Below are 16368 nucleotides of genomic sequence, written 5' to 3'. Positions count from 1 at the left end.
CGCAAAAGCGTTCATGCCAATCTAGACGCGCTTTTCCGCAAAAAAGCCCTGATCGCCATTTTCGCGATTGGGGCTTTTTTGCGGAAAACAAATCTGAGCTGTCTACACTGGCCCTTTTGCACAAAAGCTTTGCGCAAAAGGGACTTTTGCCTGAACAGGAGCAGAATAGTATTTCCGCAAGAAGCACTGATTTCTTACAGTAGGAAGTCAGTGCTTTTGTGGAAATTCAAGTGGCCAGTGTAGACAGCTGGCAAGTTTTTCCGAAAAAGCGGCTGATTTTCCGGAAAACTGGCCAGTCTAGACACAGTCGCAGAGTTGGTTTTGAAAGAAATCCTGCTGCTGCTGCTGCTGCATTAGGCCTCCCCTCCCCCTTTATAAACTTTACTCCAGTGGCTAGGACACCAAACTAATGCAGAAGATGGTGCTCAGTTCCTCTCCAGCTAATCTGGAGAAGGATTTCAAACTTGAGTCTCTCAGCTCTGAGAAGCATGCTTTAATCCCTGAGCTATGGGCTATGCTCATATGCTGGGATGGGTTGCTCTCAATTTTTTCTGTGGGAGCTTTCCCACTGTAGATAAATTATTAAAAGAATAATTATATAAGTAGGACCCACCAATTTCATGACCATCAAAATCGTGTCTCAGACTCTGAAATCTGCCCAGCCCTGTGAAACTTGATCTCCCTATGCTGGCCAGTCTGTCATCCTTCTCTTACAGGGCCACTCTTGGAAAGGAGATCAGACCCACCATGAGAGTCAGTATGGAAATGAGGGTGGTACACCCACACTTCTGCACTCGAGCAACTGAAGAGTTGGGTTCCCAGCTTCCCCCCATCCCTTCCTCAGGGCTCTTGCCATGACTCGGGGCACAGAGCTTGGGGCTTCCTGCCCTTATCAGCTTCAGACAGGGCCAGGGGCTTCTGCTTTGCTTGCTGCAGCCAAGACAGCCCATGTTTTGGGTTTCTGCCCACCCCCACAGCTCCTGCCCTGTTTTGGGGCTCAGGGCTTCTTCCTCCAACACTTTCTGCAGGGACTTCTGCTCCTGGCAGCTGCAGCTGGGGCAGTCTGGGCTCAGGCTCCTCCACATCTCCCATGTGGCTCCTGGACCAGAGCTCAGGGCTTCTCCCAGTGGTTCTTGCCAGGTTCAGGGCTTCCATCCCATTCTGCTCCAGCTGGATGTTGGGATAGCCAGGGCTTGAGGTTTCCATTCCCCAATATCTCCAGCTGCGGCTTCTTTCCCCATGGTTTCCACCAGGTATTGGGGTGACTGGGTAGGGGCTACAGCCTCAGGGACTTTGAAACACATTTTCTCATGGCCATGCAACTTGGCTACTTCTACCTCCGGCAACCTCCTCTAGCCTTGCTCTAAAGGCAGCACATAAGTCACCCCCCTTCCTCCCCAAAAACTTTGCAAACTGCCCCACTCACAATCCCATTTTGGGGCAGGACCCCCATGGTTAGAACACCGAGAAACTTCTGAAACTAAAATCAACCAATCTGAAAAACCTCCTGGCTATGAAATTGACCAGCACGGACCCTGACTTTGCTGGGGCCCTATATATACGCTTTGGTCCAGCAGCTGAGTTGAGTGGTTCTATAGTCAAGAGTAGGGCACTTCCCTGCAAGTAAGAAACCCGAGTTCAACTCTCTTTTCCTCCCTCCTGGGCCGCTGAATATTCTTCAGCACACCCCAGAAAGGGGTGCACTCCACAGTTGGGGTCCACTGCTGGGAAGGGGTTTTATGAATGGCAGTGATACCTTTGGGAATCTACTCCATCATGGTAAATCCAGAGCTACTCATAACTTTTTAGCCTGGTTTGTGGTCTTTCAGGTTATCATTTGTATTTTTTCTGTAAAACATGTTACACTCAAAAAACACAGGTCAGAAAATGTAACAGCCTCATCAACACTCCTGCCTCGATTGCCAAGTATTGAGGGTGTTTTAGCCAAGTTTGTGTTGCTAGGTAAATGGATTTTGGATGCAGTGTGGCAGCATGCTCTAAGATGCTAGACACTGTTGCAATGGAAGTGGACCATACTTGTTTGTTTACAAACAATTCTTTATTAGTAAACTAAGAAGTTACCTGCAATCATCGCCTCCTGTACTTATAACATACTTGTCATCATGAGAAAAGCGTATGTTGGTAACGTGAGCAGAATGACCAAAATAACGCTTGTGTTTGGCCTGTTAGAAAAGAAAAGAGAATATTGCAGACAATAAATAATGTATCACAGCTATTTAAAAAACAGACTTTTAATCTACTGGCACTTTTTTGCCTGGAGTCAACTGTAAAACTGGTTAAACACAAAACCTGGCATCTTAGGTTAAGATAAAGCTAAAATGTTCACTTACAAATTTTTCTGTGCATGGAAAGTCAAAAAGTTTCACGAGCCCGAAATCATCTCCTGTCACTATATTTAATCCAGCATGGGTCACACACGCACAGTTGACATCTGCTTTATCAGCGTTTCTTGGCCAAATCCCAATGACTTCATCTCCAAGAATGCTGCTCCAAAATATAAGAAAAACTCCAATTATGCAGCCACCTGGACCATTAGCTCTGCTGGATAGTATGTTAGGGGCATTATAGCTGGCTTTGCAGCAGGAAAATGGTGGGTGACCATTAGTAAACTGTTTTCCCATAGGAATTCACCTAGTTCCTGTTCATTATTCCACTTATATACATTGTCATAGTATAGCAAGAATACCATACATGTGCTCATTTTCCCTCATGCTCTAGACCACAAAACGAGTCCCCTTAAGATGCACAACCTTACCCTGTATTAGATACTAGCTACCATATATTCTCCATTCATGAGATTCAAATATAGCTTGCTTCAGTGACACGCTCTTCCTTTCTCCACATCGCTGCTGCCACTCACACTGAAATGTTACAGCAGTGATGCTTCCTGGGCCCTAACTACTCAAGTGAGGGGCTTATTGTTTGTATCAAGGTTGTTTCTTAAAATAGCTGTTTTTCTCTCACTTAGAATGTTTTCCCACATATCAGCTGTCGACTATATCCACATGCCTCCTACACTCTGACAGAAGAGGCCATAGTATAACTACTGCATTGCAGTCTTGTGTTTGCTTGAAAACAAAGCAGTAAGAGAGCGTGTGTTATTCAATCCTACCCTTGTTCCCCAAGAGCTAAACTTGTATATATTGTCAGTGCGCTGGCTAGTGTCAGATCTGATTAATGCCTGTACCAATAGTATTAGTATAGTTTTAAACTACACTGTAACTAAAAGGCCATAGAGAGTAAACGGGCCAGGCAGTTTAACAGGTTTACTGGTATTTACACTAAGGCCTGGTCTACATTACCAGGTTAAGTCGAAGTCACTCATGTTATGTCGATTTTTTTCTAATGAATGTTTCTACACCACCAAGCCCCTTCCATCGACCGTAAGGGCTTTTGAAATAGACTGCTGTACTGCACCTTGATGAGCACACCACCACTAAAGTCAGCCTTGGATTGGGACAGTGTAGACATAGGGCTGTTCAATTTGATGTGTTTGGGTTCCAAGAGGTGTGGCAATGTGACCACTCTGGGCCAGTACTTTCCATTCTGCTGCACGTCCAAGTACACACAAAAAGTCCCAGGAACTTCTGAATTTCATTTCCTGTTTGGTCAGCATGGTGAGCCCAGCAACATACCCGCCCATGAGCTCTCAGGATCTCAAACAAGCTCCAGCTTGGAGCACGCAGGAGATACTTGGATCTAATTGCTATGTGAGGGAGAAGAATTTGTGCAGGCAGAACTCTGAACCAGCAGAAGAAATGCTGATAGCTGCACCAAAAACCCACAGAGCATGGAGGAGAAAGGCTACTCCAAGGATACCGTGTAGTGCCACGTACAAATAAAGGAGCTCAGGCAAGCATACAAGGAGGCAAAGAGTTGCTCTGGGGCAAAGCCACAGGCATGCTGCTTCTATGAGCAGCTGCCTGGGATTCTGCAGGGGTGGAAGACCCCAACCAGTATCCCAAAACTATCTCTATCCTCCTAAGGGACTGTTCAGGCAGCCTCCAGCAACAACAAGAAGGGCATTGTACATGGGCAAGAGGAGGAGGAGAATGTGCAACTAGCAAGCAGAGGATCCATTCTCCTTGATAGTCAGCACCTTTTCCTAACGCTGGAGCCAATCCCCTCCCAGGACTTTTTGTTGCCAGACCCTGATGGCAAAGAAAGCACCTCAGGTCAGTTGCACATTTGTTATCATACTGCAGTGGTTAAATGTAATTGTGTTTGATTTTTTGATCTTCCCTGAGCAATTCAGATACAGTGGTGGCCAATCCAGTTACACAGCAGGTGCTCCCCTGAAAAGTTTGTTTATGTGCCTGGAAATGGAGCAGGAATCCTCCCTGCACATCTCTACAACGCTCTCGCTGAGGTACTCTGTAATCTTTCTCAGAATGTTTCTAGGGAGGGCTGCCTTAGTGCTCTATGGTAGGACACCTTCCCACACCAAGACAGCAGTAAGTGATCTGTCATCATTGCAGCTGAAGGCAGAGCAGTAAAAAGTCAAGGTCTCTGCCCAGATACATGCAGCATCTGCTCCCTGTCCTGCTCTCTGACCCTCCGAAGACTGACATTGCGCACAGTTTTCTGGGTGAAATGGGGGAAGTTTTGTGATACTGTTGAGGCAAATCTGCCTCCGTTTGCGGATCCCTCAACAAATTATGACCTCAGGTGTGCTGCCCTGTTTGCAGTTGGCTTGAAGGGATCATCCTGGAGAACAGTCGTGCTGTGCAGGAGGGGAGGGGATCTCATGCTGACTGTACACATCTGTGCCTCTTGACGCCAAACCCGCAGCCCCTCCTCTGAAATGCAAACACTTAAATGAGCAGTCAAGCAACATCCAGGTTGCTTTTCTATGTTTTCAAAGTGGAAGCAAAAGATGTGAGGAAAGGGGAAGTTTGATCTTCAAGGATAACTATTGGCATTTCAACATCACCAACAGTAATTTTTGTGTCTGGGAAGAAAGTTCCATCTTGCAGCTTTCTTCAGTTCCTGAAGAGGCGTGCATCATGCACTTTTCCTGACCATCCCACGGTGATGTCTTGAAATGGCCCTTGTGACCCACCAGTGCTTGCAACACCACTGAGAAGTACTGCTTGTGGTTTACGTATTCTCTGGTAATGGGGTCTGGTGCCAGGATAGAGATATGCATTCTATCTTTTCCCCAAAACACTTCAGGAACCCCATTGCGGCAAAGCCATCCACTGTATCCTGTATGAGTCTCAGAGTCAGTATCCTGCCTAGCCGAAGGGTATTGATTGTCCTGGCTACTTGGATCACAGCAGCCCCCACGCTAGATTTACCCAGTCCAAACTGGTTCCCAACTGATCCATAGTGGTCTGGTGTTGCAGGTTTCCACAGGGAATTCCACAGTTTCCAGCACTCATGTCTCAGCTGCCAGAGCAGTTCTCATTGTGTTATTGGTGCACTTCCGGGCAGGGAAAAGCAATTTGCAAAGTTCTATGAAGGTGGCCTTATGCATGTGCACGTGGAAGTTTTGTAGCCACTGGTCCTCATCTCATCGCTGCGTAACTATGTGGCCCCAATAGTTTGGGTACATCTAAACTACATCCTTTTTTCAGTAAAGGGATGTAAATTAGACACATCAAAAGTGCAAATAAAGCGGGGATTTAAATATCCTGTTCTTCATTTGCATAATAGCGGCAGCCGCTTTCTTTCGAAACGGGGCTTGTCAAAAAAAACCAGCAGTTTAGACGGGGCATTTTCAACAGAAATGCCTCGTTTCAAAAGATCCTGATCAAAAGATCATTTTTTGAGGAGTACAGGATCTTTTGAAACAGGGCATTTCTGTTGAAAACTAGCCAATTAGCACATCATAAGACGGGATTTTCAGGTCTCTCCTTCACGTCGGTCTTCTCTCCTGAGCCTCCAATCTCTCTCCTCCTCCTACTGCCTCCCCCACCCTCTCTCTCAGCTCTCCTCCGCCTCCTGCCTCTCTCTTTCTCTTCTCCTCCCCCTCCTGCCTCTCACTTGGGGGACCACGGAGCCCAAACAGCCGTTTGGGCTCTGCACTCCCTGTGCTGCCTGGGGAGCGCGGAGCCCAAATGGTTGCTTGCGCCACTTGCTCTCACGCGGCAGCCTGGCTTAGCGGCGCAGAAGTCAGCCAAACGTCACAACGAGAGGCGAGGGGGGGGCAGGGTGGTGACGTTCACGACCAGGGGGTAGGGCCTGGAGCCGCTGTCACGCCTCAAGTCACCTCCCCGCCCACCTTCCTCTCCCGCTGTGGCGCTCGGCTCACTTCTGCACCGCTCAGCTGGGCCACCGCGGGAGAGCAAGCAGAGTAAGCGGTTGTTTGGGCCTCGCACTCCCCATGGAGCACGGGCCGCCCAGAGGGAACAGTCAGCATTTCAGGCAACACCGCCACCCAGAGCGAACAGCCAGCATTTCAGGCAACACTGCCGCCCAGAGGAAACAGCCAGCATTTCAGGCAACACTGCCGCCCAGAGGAAACAGCCAGCATTTCAGGCAACACTGCCGCCCAGAGGGAACAGCAAGCATTTCAGGCAACAGACATTGGGCTACTAATATATGATGCCCCGTCTAAACTGTCGTTTTTTTTTCGAAAAGCCCCATTTCGGAAAAAAGCAGCAGCCGCCATTATGCAAATGAAACGCCGGATATTTAAATCCCTGCTTCATTTGCACTTTCTAATTTACAGCCCTCTGCCGACAAGAGGGGTATAGTTTAGACACACTCTTTGTGCTTGTTTCACGGGACCAGAATCAGTGTTCTCTAGGGTCAAAATGCCTGCCTGCTGCCAGAATATGCCAATCACTCCATTCCATGGTTCCCAGCATGTCTGCATAGATGGCCTCCTTACATTTTTCCTTGTGCCAGCAGTTCCTATCTAGGCTCTGGACATACAGCAGGATAATGCATGAGGTATTTGCAATGCTTGCCACAGCAGAGTGGCGTCCATACTTGCTGTCCTATGGTGTCTGCTTGAATAACACAGGAAAAAAGGCACAAAATGATTGTTTGCTTTCGATGATGGAGTGAGATAGGAGGTAAGTGCCTCAGGAGATTTGGATGACGTGTACCCAGAACCATACATAACAATGTTTTTGTCCCATTATGCATTGGAAGTCTAACCTAGAATTCAAATGGGAGCAGGAACTGTGGGATGGCTACCCACAATGCATCGCAGTGTGAGTCAATGGTAGCCATGGTAGGAGGGACGCACTCTGCTGACCGAATGTGCACAGTGAGGACATGCACCTTTGACTTTATAAAATTGGTGTTCATGCAAAAGTTTCTTCATAACATGCCTCTGTTAGCCCTGCTTTCTTTTTAATCAAATCTAGTGTGGTGTCTATTATGGCATACACAGATATGGGTAGGGCATAGGGGATATCCCAGAGTACCAACCACACTGTGTGTGTCCATACAAACCATATATGGAGGCAACTGTGACACCGAGATATAAATTAATTTCAAAAGTACAGTACACACAGGCCTCATAAGAGAGCTAGCACTTTTCATGTAAACTGTTTTGTAAATCTAAAAGAGCCCAAACTCTGTGAATCCCAGCACTAACTCCACTTTTATAACAGGACCTTCATTTATCCTATTTTTGTAACACAATGCATAATAATTTGCTTGTAAAAACAAGTTATTTGGTTTTTAGACTTTCACATTTCATCACCTTGTCCATGAGGCCCATGTGATCTTTTCTATTAGCGTTGCATCTACCACTTGCTTTCCCAATGGCACCTCATGAACCTGACGTTTATAGGCACCAGTTGATACCTGAATATAGAAAGAGTAGATTAACCTTTCCATAAATATATTTTGATGTTATTGTAATAGTTAAACATTAAAAGTTTATTTCTCAACAGTTAGTCTCCATATGTAAAATATAGCAATTTATTTATATGTCTAAGCTTTCTATAATTGAGTTATATACAATGTAAAATAATCACAACAAATTTACAGTATGAATAACCTCTCAATCAGATTATTAACTGTATGATCTCACATCTTCTTGACAAAATTGGCAGCATCAAGGACACTCTAAAGAGAAACCTCACATTTGGGTTCATGTAGTTTAGTACTGTTGCCTTTGACAGAAATATGTAAGATACTATATATTATCTACACTACGCTGATTGAGAACAACAGTGGATTGGCAGTATGAGCTGATCATTCAACAGCTTTGAGAACATGAGGGAAACAGATAGGCTACGTCTACACTGGCATGATTTTCCGGAAATGCTTTTAACGGAAAAGGTTTTCCGTTAAAAGTATTTCTGGAAAAGCGTCCTGCCAATCTAGATGCGCTTTTCTGCAAAAAAGCCCCAATCATCATTTTCACGCTCGGGGCTTTTTTGCAGAAAACACTACTGTGCTGTCTACACTGGCCCTTTTCCGGAACAGTTTTCCGGAAAAAGACTTTTGCCCGAACGGGAGCAGCATAGTTTTTCCGGAAAAGCACTGATGATTTTACATTAGATCGTCGGTGCTTTTCCGGAAATTCAAGCGGCCAGTGTAGACAGCTGGCAAGTTTTTCCGGAAAAGTGGCTGATTTTCCGGAATAACTTGCCAGTGTAGACACAGCCATAAGGTACTAAAACTTTGAAACTAACTTTGCATCTAGGTAATAGAGAGCTTTTACTTAACTCCTTGTTGCCAGCAGATCCTCTTGCTATGTGATGATTGTCACGTTGCTGAATTGGAGGGAAGCAGCCAGATCGCTGCTGCACCCCTAGGTGGGGGTGTTGGCCCCAGAAATTGGTGTGGGGGGAGCCATGTGGGGTATTGAATGGGAGATTATTGTTTGTTGATCTTATGTACGCTATTTATGTGAGTGTATAATGTCTGTGTGTGTGTAGGTAGGAATCTGTAATCTGTGTGGAAGCTGAATATTTCTGTGAATGTGGTTAAGCATGGCTATGGACAGGCTGAGTAGCAAAGCCCTGTGGAACAATGGCTCTCAATAGGCTATGGACACACCCAAAGAATGGGATTTGTCACCTGAGGGCAGCCAGCAGGAAACATAGAGATTGGCCTCTGACCAGGTGACTTGCTGCACACAGGAAGAGGCCAGGAAGGAGTATAAAGAGGCCATGCGGTCGATGCCATTTGGTTCTCAGCTCAGCACTTCATCCCAGAGGCAGCATTGCAGGGATTGAAGAGCCCGGAAGACCTGTGAACCCATCCTGATTGCAGGATGTGCAATAAGAACTTTTAAACCAGCAGCTGCAACATCTCTGCTAGAGCCTGCATCGAGAACTGGGAGATTCGGTGCATGTAACGTATTGTACTTTAATAACCTTACTCTCATGCTTTTCTTTCCTGTAATAATAAACCTTTAGATATAGATTCTAAAGGATTGGCCCAGCGTGATTTGTGGGTAAGGTCCAGAGGGTAAATTGACCAGGGATCTGTGGCTGGTTTCTTGGAACCGGACAGAACTTGTTCGGGGTAGGTGGGATTGGGTGCTAGGACCCCCCACCTGTGTATAGGCCCGGGGCCATCTGGGGCACGGATATTGCTGGGGTGTCGGAGGGGTTTTGCTCGGGAGGCTTCAGGCAGGCTGCTGAAGTGCTCTGTGAGACTGGTTTGTGGCCTGTTTGGAGAGGTCGCCAGTCAGGGGGACTGTAAAGAGCCCCGGATTTGAGCAATTCGCCCTGAGCGGACGCCCTAAGCTGTGCCCAGACACGGCCCGGTCCGTCACAGTGGCGTAGTCGGCAGGATCCACAGATCTTGGTCAATTGAGCTTTGGGATCAGGACCCCACGCTGTCTAAATTTGATTTTTGGTGTTGAGAGTTTGGTTGATTAAAGAGCCGCTGCGATGATCCCGGAACTATATGAGAGTCTGAGCAAAAGTGCTCTGAAGGATTTGTGCTTGGGGAGAGGCATTGCCTTTAGGAAAAGGGCCTCTAAACTAGATCTGGTAGTGTTGTTACTAACCAGAGATGTGGATGAAAGGGATCAGAAGCAAGCCAAGGAGGCTGCTGAAAGAAGGCGGAAGGCAGATGAAGAAATTGCTAAGAGACAGAAGGAGATGGATCGGGAACTTGAGGAGAAAAAGGCAGAATATGCTGAGAGACAGAGGAGGGAAGAGGCAGAGCATGCAAAGAAGATGGCCCTAGCCAAGGAGGAAAATGCTAGACTTGACCTCCAGCTTAAGAGACTAAAAGAACAAGAGAGACTGTATCCTCCTGAAGGTTCAATGTATAACTCTGTGGGTATGGGGTATGCTTATGATATGGCAGACGTATTTTACCCAGCTGATGTGATGACCCAACCCCAAAGCATGTGTGAATGCAAACCTTCTGTGTTACCTGTAGCTAACAGGGAGGTTTGGGAAGGGGGTGCATGTGGGTATGGAAAGTTTCCTGGAGCTGGTCAGTCTCCCTGTAACCAAGGGGAAAGTGTCTCTATATGTGAGCCTGTGGGTGAGGGCCAGTCTGATGCCTCAGAGGTGAGGCTGGAATCAGAACCAGGGCAAGAAGAGCCCAGAAATCAGGGAAATGTTTCTCTGGGGCAGCCTGGAGTGGCTGGCCAGAGTGAAGTTTTAGTTGAGGAGCTGGTGGCTGGTGAGGTTTGTGGAATTGAACCTGCACAAGCTGAAAGTGATTTGTGTGAAGAAGCACAGTGTGTGCAAGCTGGCAATTTGGCTGGTGGAAGTAGCAGTGGGGCAGTAAAGGAAGCTGTCCCAGTGGCTAGCTGTATGACTGAGATTAGCCAGGGGTGTTGGGACAAGGGAGAAGCTGTCTCTGGTTGTCTGGCTGTGTGTGGGGAAGAGTTTCTTCCTTTGTCTGAGGAAGATGCCCCACAGCCTGTGTTGGCTGAGAGCAGTGTTGTTGTCCCAGAGTTAGGTCTGGATATGGCTAAGGCCCAGGAAGGGGGTGGCCCAAGGTTTGTGTCTGCTGGGGAGAGGGATGAGGTGACTCAGGTAGAGTCAGTCAGTGTTTTACCAGAACCCCAGAGACCGGACAGTGGTGACCCTGATATTGTGCCTGATGCTGCTGTGTTGCTGGCAGAGGGGGGAGACCCCTTAGCCCGGGCACAAGGAGAGAATGAGGGTGTGTTAACTCTGGTGCCTAATGATGGCGTGGACGTTTACAGCCATCTAGAGAGTTGCACAGGGAGTGAAGGTGCTTCCGACCCTGTCTCTTGTGGGTCTGTCTGTGTGCCTGAGAGGGGATTGTCTGTGAATCCACCAGAGGGGCCAGAGATAACTCAGGGAGTAAGGGAAGTGCAGGAGGAATTGGTTGGGGCTCAGCAGGGCAATGCTACTGCAGAGCCAGGGAAGGGTGAACTGCTGTTTAAGGGAGCTCATAGGGAGGAGAGTCCTGGCAGTGCTTGTAGCAAGCAGTTTGCAGTAACTGAGAGAGGTGACGATGCCTGGCTTGGAGAAGGCATTCAGGAGAAAGCTCTGCCTGTAAAAGGCAGCAGCTTGTTGTGTGAGGCACTTGTTGCAGTGCCTGGCAGACAGAACTTGTCTGTTGGCAGTGACTCCACTGACTTGGGTTTAGGGAAACCCAGGGTGGATGGTGGTGGAGAGGTCTCGGAGGGACTGAGGGTTGTTCCAGAGGAGGCAGGAACATCCAGAGAATTGGAGCAGGCGGTTAACCCAATGACTGTGTGTGACCAGCTTGCTGGGAAGTCAGTGTGTGTGGGACAGGATTGTTCCCAGGTGAAGGAGGAGAGTGGGAACTTAGTGTCTCAGATTCAGGAGAAGGGCTGGGTAGCTAAGTATGCAGAGCAGAACAGCTGTGTGGTCACTCTCCCTAGGATGCAGGAGATGGCAGTTACGCTCCCATCTCTGGATACGGTGGACACTCATAGTCTATCAGGGAAGCTGATATCTGGTTCTATGGGAAAACAGAGGTTAGAGAGGGACAGAGGAGAGACTTGGGAGTCTACAGCTTACTGCTGTTACCCCACTGAGTGGGGGAAGGGGGAGAATTCCAGGGCCATTGTGAGCCAGGGAGTCACGCCCAGCCAGCCCATTGTCTTGGTCAGGCCAGAGGTTTCAGGCCTGGAGCCCAGAGGACAAGGGGGAGGGGCAGGACTTGCTTTGGTCAAGAAGATTTGCAGTTTAAACCTGAGGGGCCAAAACTGCAATGGTGTGGGGCCAGAGAAGGGGCCTGACGAAGAATTTCAGTATACACCTGGTATAGGATTGTTCTTGTTACTGATGTTAATTCTTGTAACCAATGTATTATTGTTGCAGAGAATTGTAACGGTATACAGTGTGCATGAGCTTATGAAAATACCATGTAATCTGTCTGGAGATGTACCAAACGACAGACGGTATGTAAGGGGACATTGTGATGTTGCTATTTCGTGGTTAACACTTGTAACTGGTCTTGGAACTTCTTACAGGACAAAAAGGGTTCCAGCCAGAAGGTCCTATGTAAGAAGGGAAACTGAGGCACGCCACCATTTTGATGGGGGAGGCCTGTGATGCCCTCAGTGATGTTACTGGCATCACTTCCTGCATCAATTTTGCGTTGGGGGTGTCACGTTGCTGAATTGGAGGGAAGCAGCCAGATCGCTGCTGCACCCCTAGGTGGGGGTGTTGGCCCCAGAAATTGGTGTGGGGGGAGCCATGTGGGGTATTGAATGGGAGATTATTGTTTGTTGATCTTATGTACGCTATTTATGTGAGTGTATAATGTCTGTGTGTGTGTAGGTAGGAATCTGTAATCTGTGTGGAAGCTGAATATTTCTGTGAATGTGGTTAAGCATGGCTATGGACAGGCTGAGTAGCAAAGCCCTGTGGAACAATGGCTCTCAATAGGCTATGGACACACCCAAAGAATGGGATTTGTCACCTGAGGGCAGCCAGCAGGAAACATAGAGATTGGCCTCTGACCAGGTGACTTGCTGCACACAGGAAGAGGCCAGGAAGGAGTATAAAGAGGCCATGCGGTCGATGCCATTTGGTTCTCAGCTCAGCACTTCATCCCAGAGGCAGCATTGCAGGGATTGAAGAGCCCGGAAGACCTGTGAACCCATCCTGATTGCAGGATGTGCAATAAGAACTTTTAAACCAGCAGCTGCAACATCTCTGCTAGAGCCTGCATCGAGAACTGGGAGATTCGGTGCATGTAACGTATTGTACTTTAATAACCTTACTCTCATGCTTTTCTTTCCTGTAATAATAAACCTTTAGATATAGATTCTAAAGGATTGGCCCAGCGTGATTTGTGGGTAAGGTCCAGAGGGTAAATTGACCAGGGATCTGTGGCTGGTTTCTTGGAACCGGACAGAACTTGTTCGGGGTAGGTGGGATTGGGTGCTAGGACCCCCCACCTGTGTATAGGCCCGGGGCCATCTGGGGCACGGATATTGCTGGGGTGTCGGAGGGGTTTTGCTCGGGAGGCTTCAGGCAGGCTGCTGAAGTGCTCTGTGAGACTGGTTTGTGGCCTGTTTGGAGAGGTCGCCAGTCAGGGGGACTGTAAAGAGCCCCGGATTTGAGCAATTCGCCCTGAGCGGACGCCCTAAGCTGTGCCCAGACACGGCCCGGTCCGTCACAATGATATACATTGCACTATGCTTCATCTGTGAGAGATGGTATCTGAGAGTCATCCGGAGGCTTTATATTGTCAGCTTCCATAATTAAAATTATAGGCCAAAACACTGCTAGCCCCTTGAAATAGTGATGTGCTAGTTAAAACAAAATCCTTACTCCCTAAGTTCCCTAGAAAGAACAAGCCAACCTTGCAGTCCTTGTTAAAGGGTTGCTACTTCTTTTCTGATCCCAAAGGGGCAATGACATTGGTGAAAGACAAGGATTAGCCTGACCCGTCAATTACTGTGGATAGCATAATTGCCCAGCTGTGGGGCAGAGCACATGCTGTGTACATCCTCCTTAAAAAAAAGTGGCAACAGGTATGCTTCCAAACACACACTTGGGAGCTTCTAGAGATGCTGTGCACAATTCCTCATGCAGCTCCCTGTAGCCCAACATCTCTGATGCTCATCGGTGCCCTAAAAGCATATTTGAGCCCTAAGATTTACAGAGTAATTGTGCATGTACAGCCTGTTTCTATGCACTTTGCAGAACACAATTGCGAAAGAAGGTACCCATTTTTACTGCTCTAGTGCTACTGTGTGTGCCTGTAGTCTAGACCAAGCTTTTGCCTTCATGTGGCCAGGTAGTCTTAGTTACTGTAGTTTTGGATTAAATTTTTATTAAAATTGGGGTGCTAGTTTCTACTCACTTGCATAGAGCTGGGCTTGTGCTTCACCTCGGGACAGCTGACAGATTTAGGGGATGCTTGTGGATGAACAGAGTGCTTTATTTCTGTGCTTTACCGGCCAGACTTTTGTAAGGATTTTTACAATCTTAATTCCTTTCCTTTATAATATTTGATGATAAATTAATGAGTAAAGAAATGCATGCCCCCTAAAACATACCTGAATAAATCTGCTGTCTGCTGAAAAATCCATCTGAATGACAAAACTTGGAATATCTGTGCAGTAGCCTATCCGGTTTAAGGTTGTGCCTTGGGTGAGGTCATAAAAATCAACAGTATGTTCTTGTGAGCCAACAGCCAAAAATCTATTATCAGGGCTGATTCTAGACAAGAAATCATGAAGCAGGAATATAATTTGTGGTACTGGTACATTTGGTAAGATTTTTGTTTGCTTTGATTCACAATTCTTAAGGTATGAAAAGTTCAATCTTTTTAAAGAAAAGACTAACAAATAATAGCAAGTTCTGATGAAACCTCACCATGATTCAAGACAATTGAATCAGAAAGGCACACCGATGCTTAAAGCATATGTAGTCAATAGCTGTTAATATTTCATTAATATAAATTCTTAACACTACACACAAAGTACCATTTATCTCTTGAGGCTAAGATATGGCATTTCTTAGAGCTATGTGGTAAAACTGTAGTGTAACATTGACTTCTGATACTAAAGGCTAATATGCAAAGTAATACGTATTCATGTGGAGTTTACACTCCTAGACTTTAAGGCTAGAAGGAGCCATCGTGATCACCTACTCTGACCTTTTATACATCACAGGCCACAGAACTTCACCCACCCACTCCTGTAGCAGGCCCATAACCTTTAGCTGAATTACTGAAGTCTTCTAATCTAGATTTAAAGACTTCAGTGAAAGAGAATCCATCCTAGTTCAAACAGGAAATGACCCTATGTATGGACTGCAGGTTTAGGAACTACTGTCTTATTTCAACTGAATATACCTGATATCCTGAATAGCTGATTTCCGGTCTCGTTTTTTGCCCCAAACTTTAAGACTGTTTACAAGTAAGATGACAAATTCTCCATTCTTCATGCCAATAGCTACCATCTCACCATCAGGACTGTATGCAGCACATCTTGCAGCATGGCCTAAATTCACTTTATTCAGCATTTTCTGTATAAAAACCCCCCCAAAACCCCAGTGATTTCTTACTAGTTTTTTCTTTATAGAAAACTAAAAAGTAAATAAACTTCTTTTAAGTAAAGCTACCTACAAAAGAAAAGACACTTATTTAAAAAAAATATTGTACAGTTTCCTCAAAATGTCAGACTGAAATTTCACATATTAAGTCACTTCTCACCAGAAACACATTGCGAAATAGATTTGAAAGTAAAGATTTCATGAAAATGGACATTTCAGTGCTTCCAGCCATCTTGCACTGACCTCACTTGTGACATTTATTTAGTTCTAATTTACCCCTAAATGTAAGTAGTGGAAGTGTTGGTAATGCTGCTAGACAATATTGACCTGGTTTGGCAAATTCTCTGGTTCAGCATGGGTCAGATTCTGAGGGTGCAATCTGTATTTTGTTTGCAGACAAGCAGTTTTGAAACACTTTCTACACAGTTGTTGAAGGCACAGTATGCGCCTTCCATGCTGTCAGCTCTGTGCACCAGCCAGTAACAGAGGGTATGTCTATACTACAAAGTTAATTCGAACTAACGAACGTTAGTTTGAATTAACTTTCATAGGCGCTACACTAGCGCTCCGCTAGTTCGAACTTAATTCGAACTAGCAGAGCGCTTAGTTCGAACTAGGAAAACCTCATTTTACGAGGACTAAGCCTAGTTCGAACTTCCTAGTTCGAATTAAGGGGTGTGTAGCCCCTTAATTCGAACTAGTGGGAGGCTATCCCTCCCAAGCTTTCCCTGGTGGCCACTCTGAACAACACCAGGGAAACTCATCTGCCCCCCTCCCGGCCCCGGACCCCTTAAAAGGACACGGGCTGGCTACGGTGCCCGTGCCAGGTGCAAGCCTGCCAGCACCCAGCCAGCAGACCCTGCACCTGGCACGGATCGAGCCACCCACCCGATGCCCCCCTGCCCTCCCCCTCTTCCCGGGACCAGGCTGGCGGCTCCCGGGAGCTTGCCCG

The 16368-nt window shown here is 46.8% G+C and overlaps 1 protein-coding gene across 6 annotated transcripts in view; it reads right to left on the bottom strand.

Moving 5' to 3' along the window:
* Window positions 1-16368, bottom strand: part of EML6 (EMAP like 6) — a 207679-nt gene that overhangs the window by 4232 nt on the left and 187079 nt on the right. For all 6 annotated transcript variants that reach the window (XM_075925487.1, XM_075925488.1, XM_075925486.1 and 3 more), the window contains 5 exons: window positions 15217-15389; window positions 14417-14579; window positions 7685-7788; window positions 2352-2505; window positions 2083-2183 (listed from right to left, as the gene is read on the bottom strand). In XM_075925487.1, coding sequence (XP_075781602.1) covers window positions 2083-2183; window positions 2352-2505; window positions 7685-7788; window positions 14417-14579; window positions 15217-15389 — 695 coding nt within the window. The remainder of the gene's footprint in view (window positions 1-2082; window positions 2184-2351; window positions 2506-7684; window positions 7789-14416; window positions 14580-15216; window positions 15390-16368) is intronic.

The sequence above is a fragment of the Pelodiscus sinensis genome, chromosome 3 (genome assembly GCF_049634645.1).
Source record: "Pelodiscus sinensis isolate JC-2024 chromosome 3, ASM4963464v1, whole genome shotgun sequence".
Taxonomy (NCBI): domain Eukaryota; kingdom Metazoa; phylum Chordata; order Testudines; family Trionychidae; genus Pelodiscus; species Pelodiscus sinensis.
This window is presented reverse-complemented; position numbering and strand designations above follow the sequence as displayed.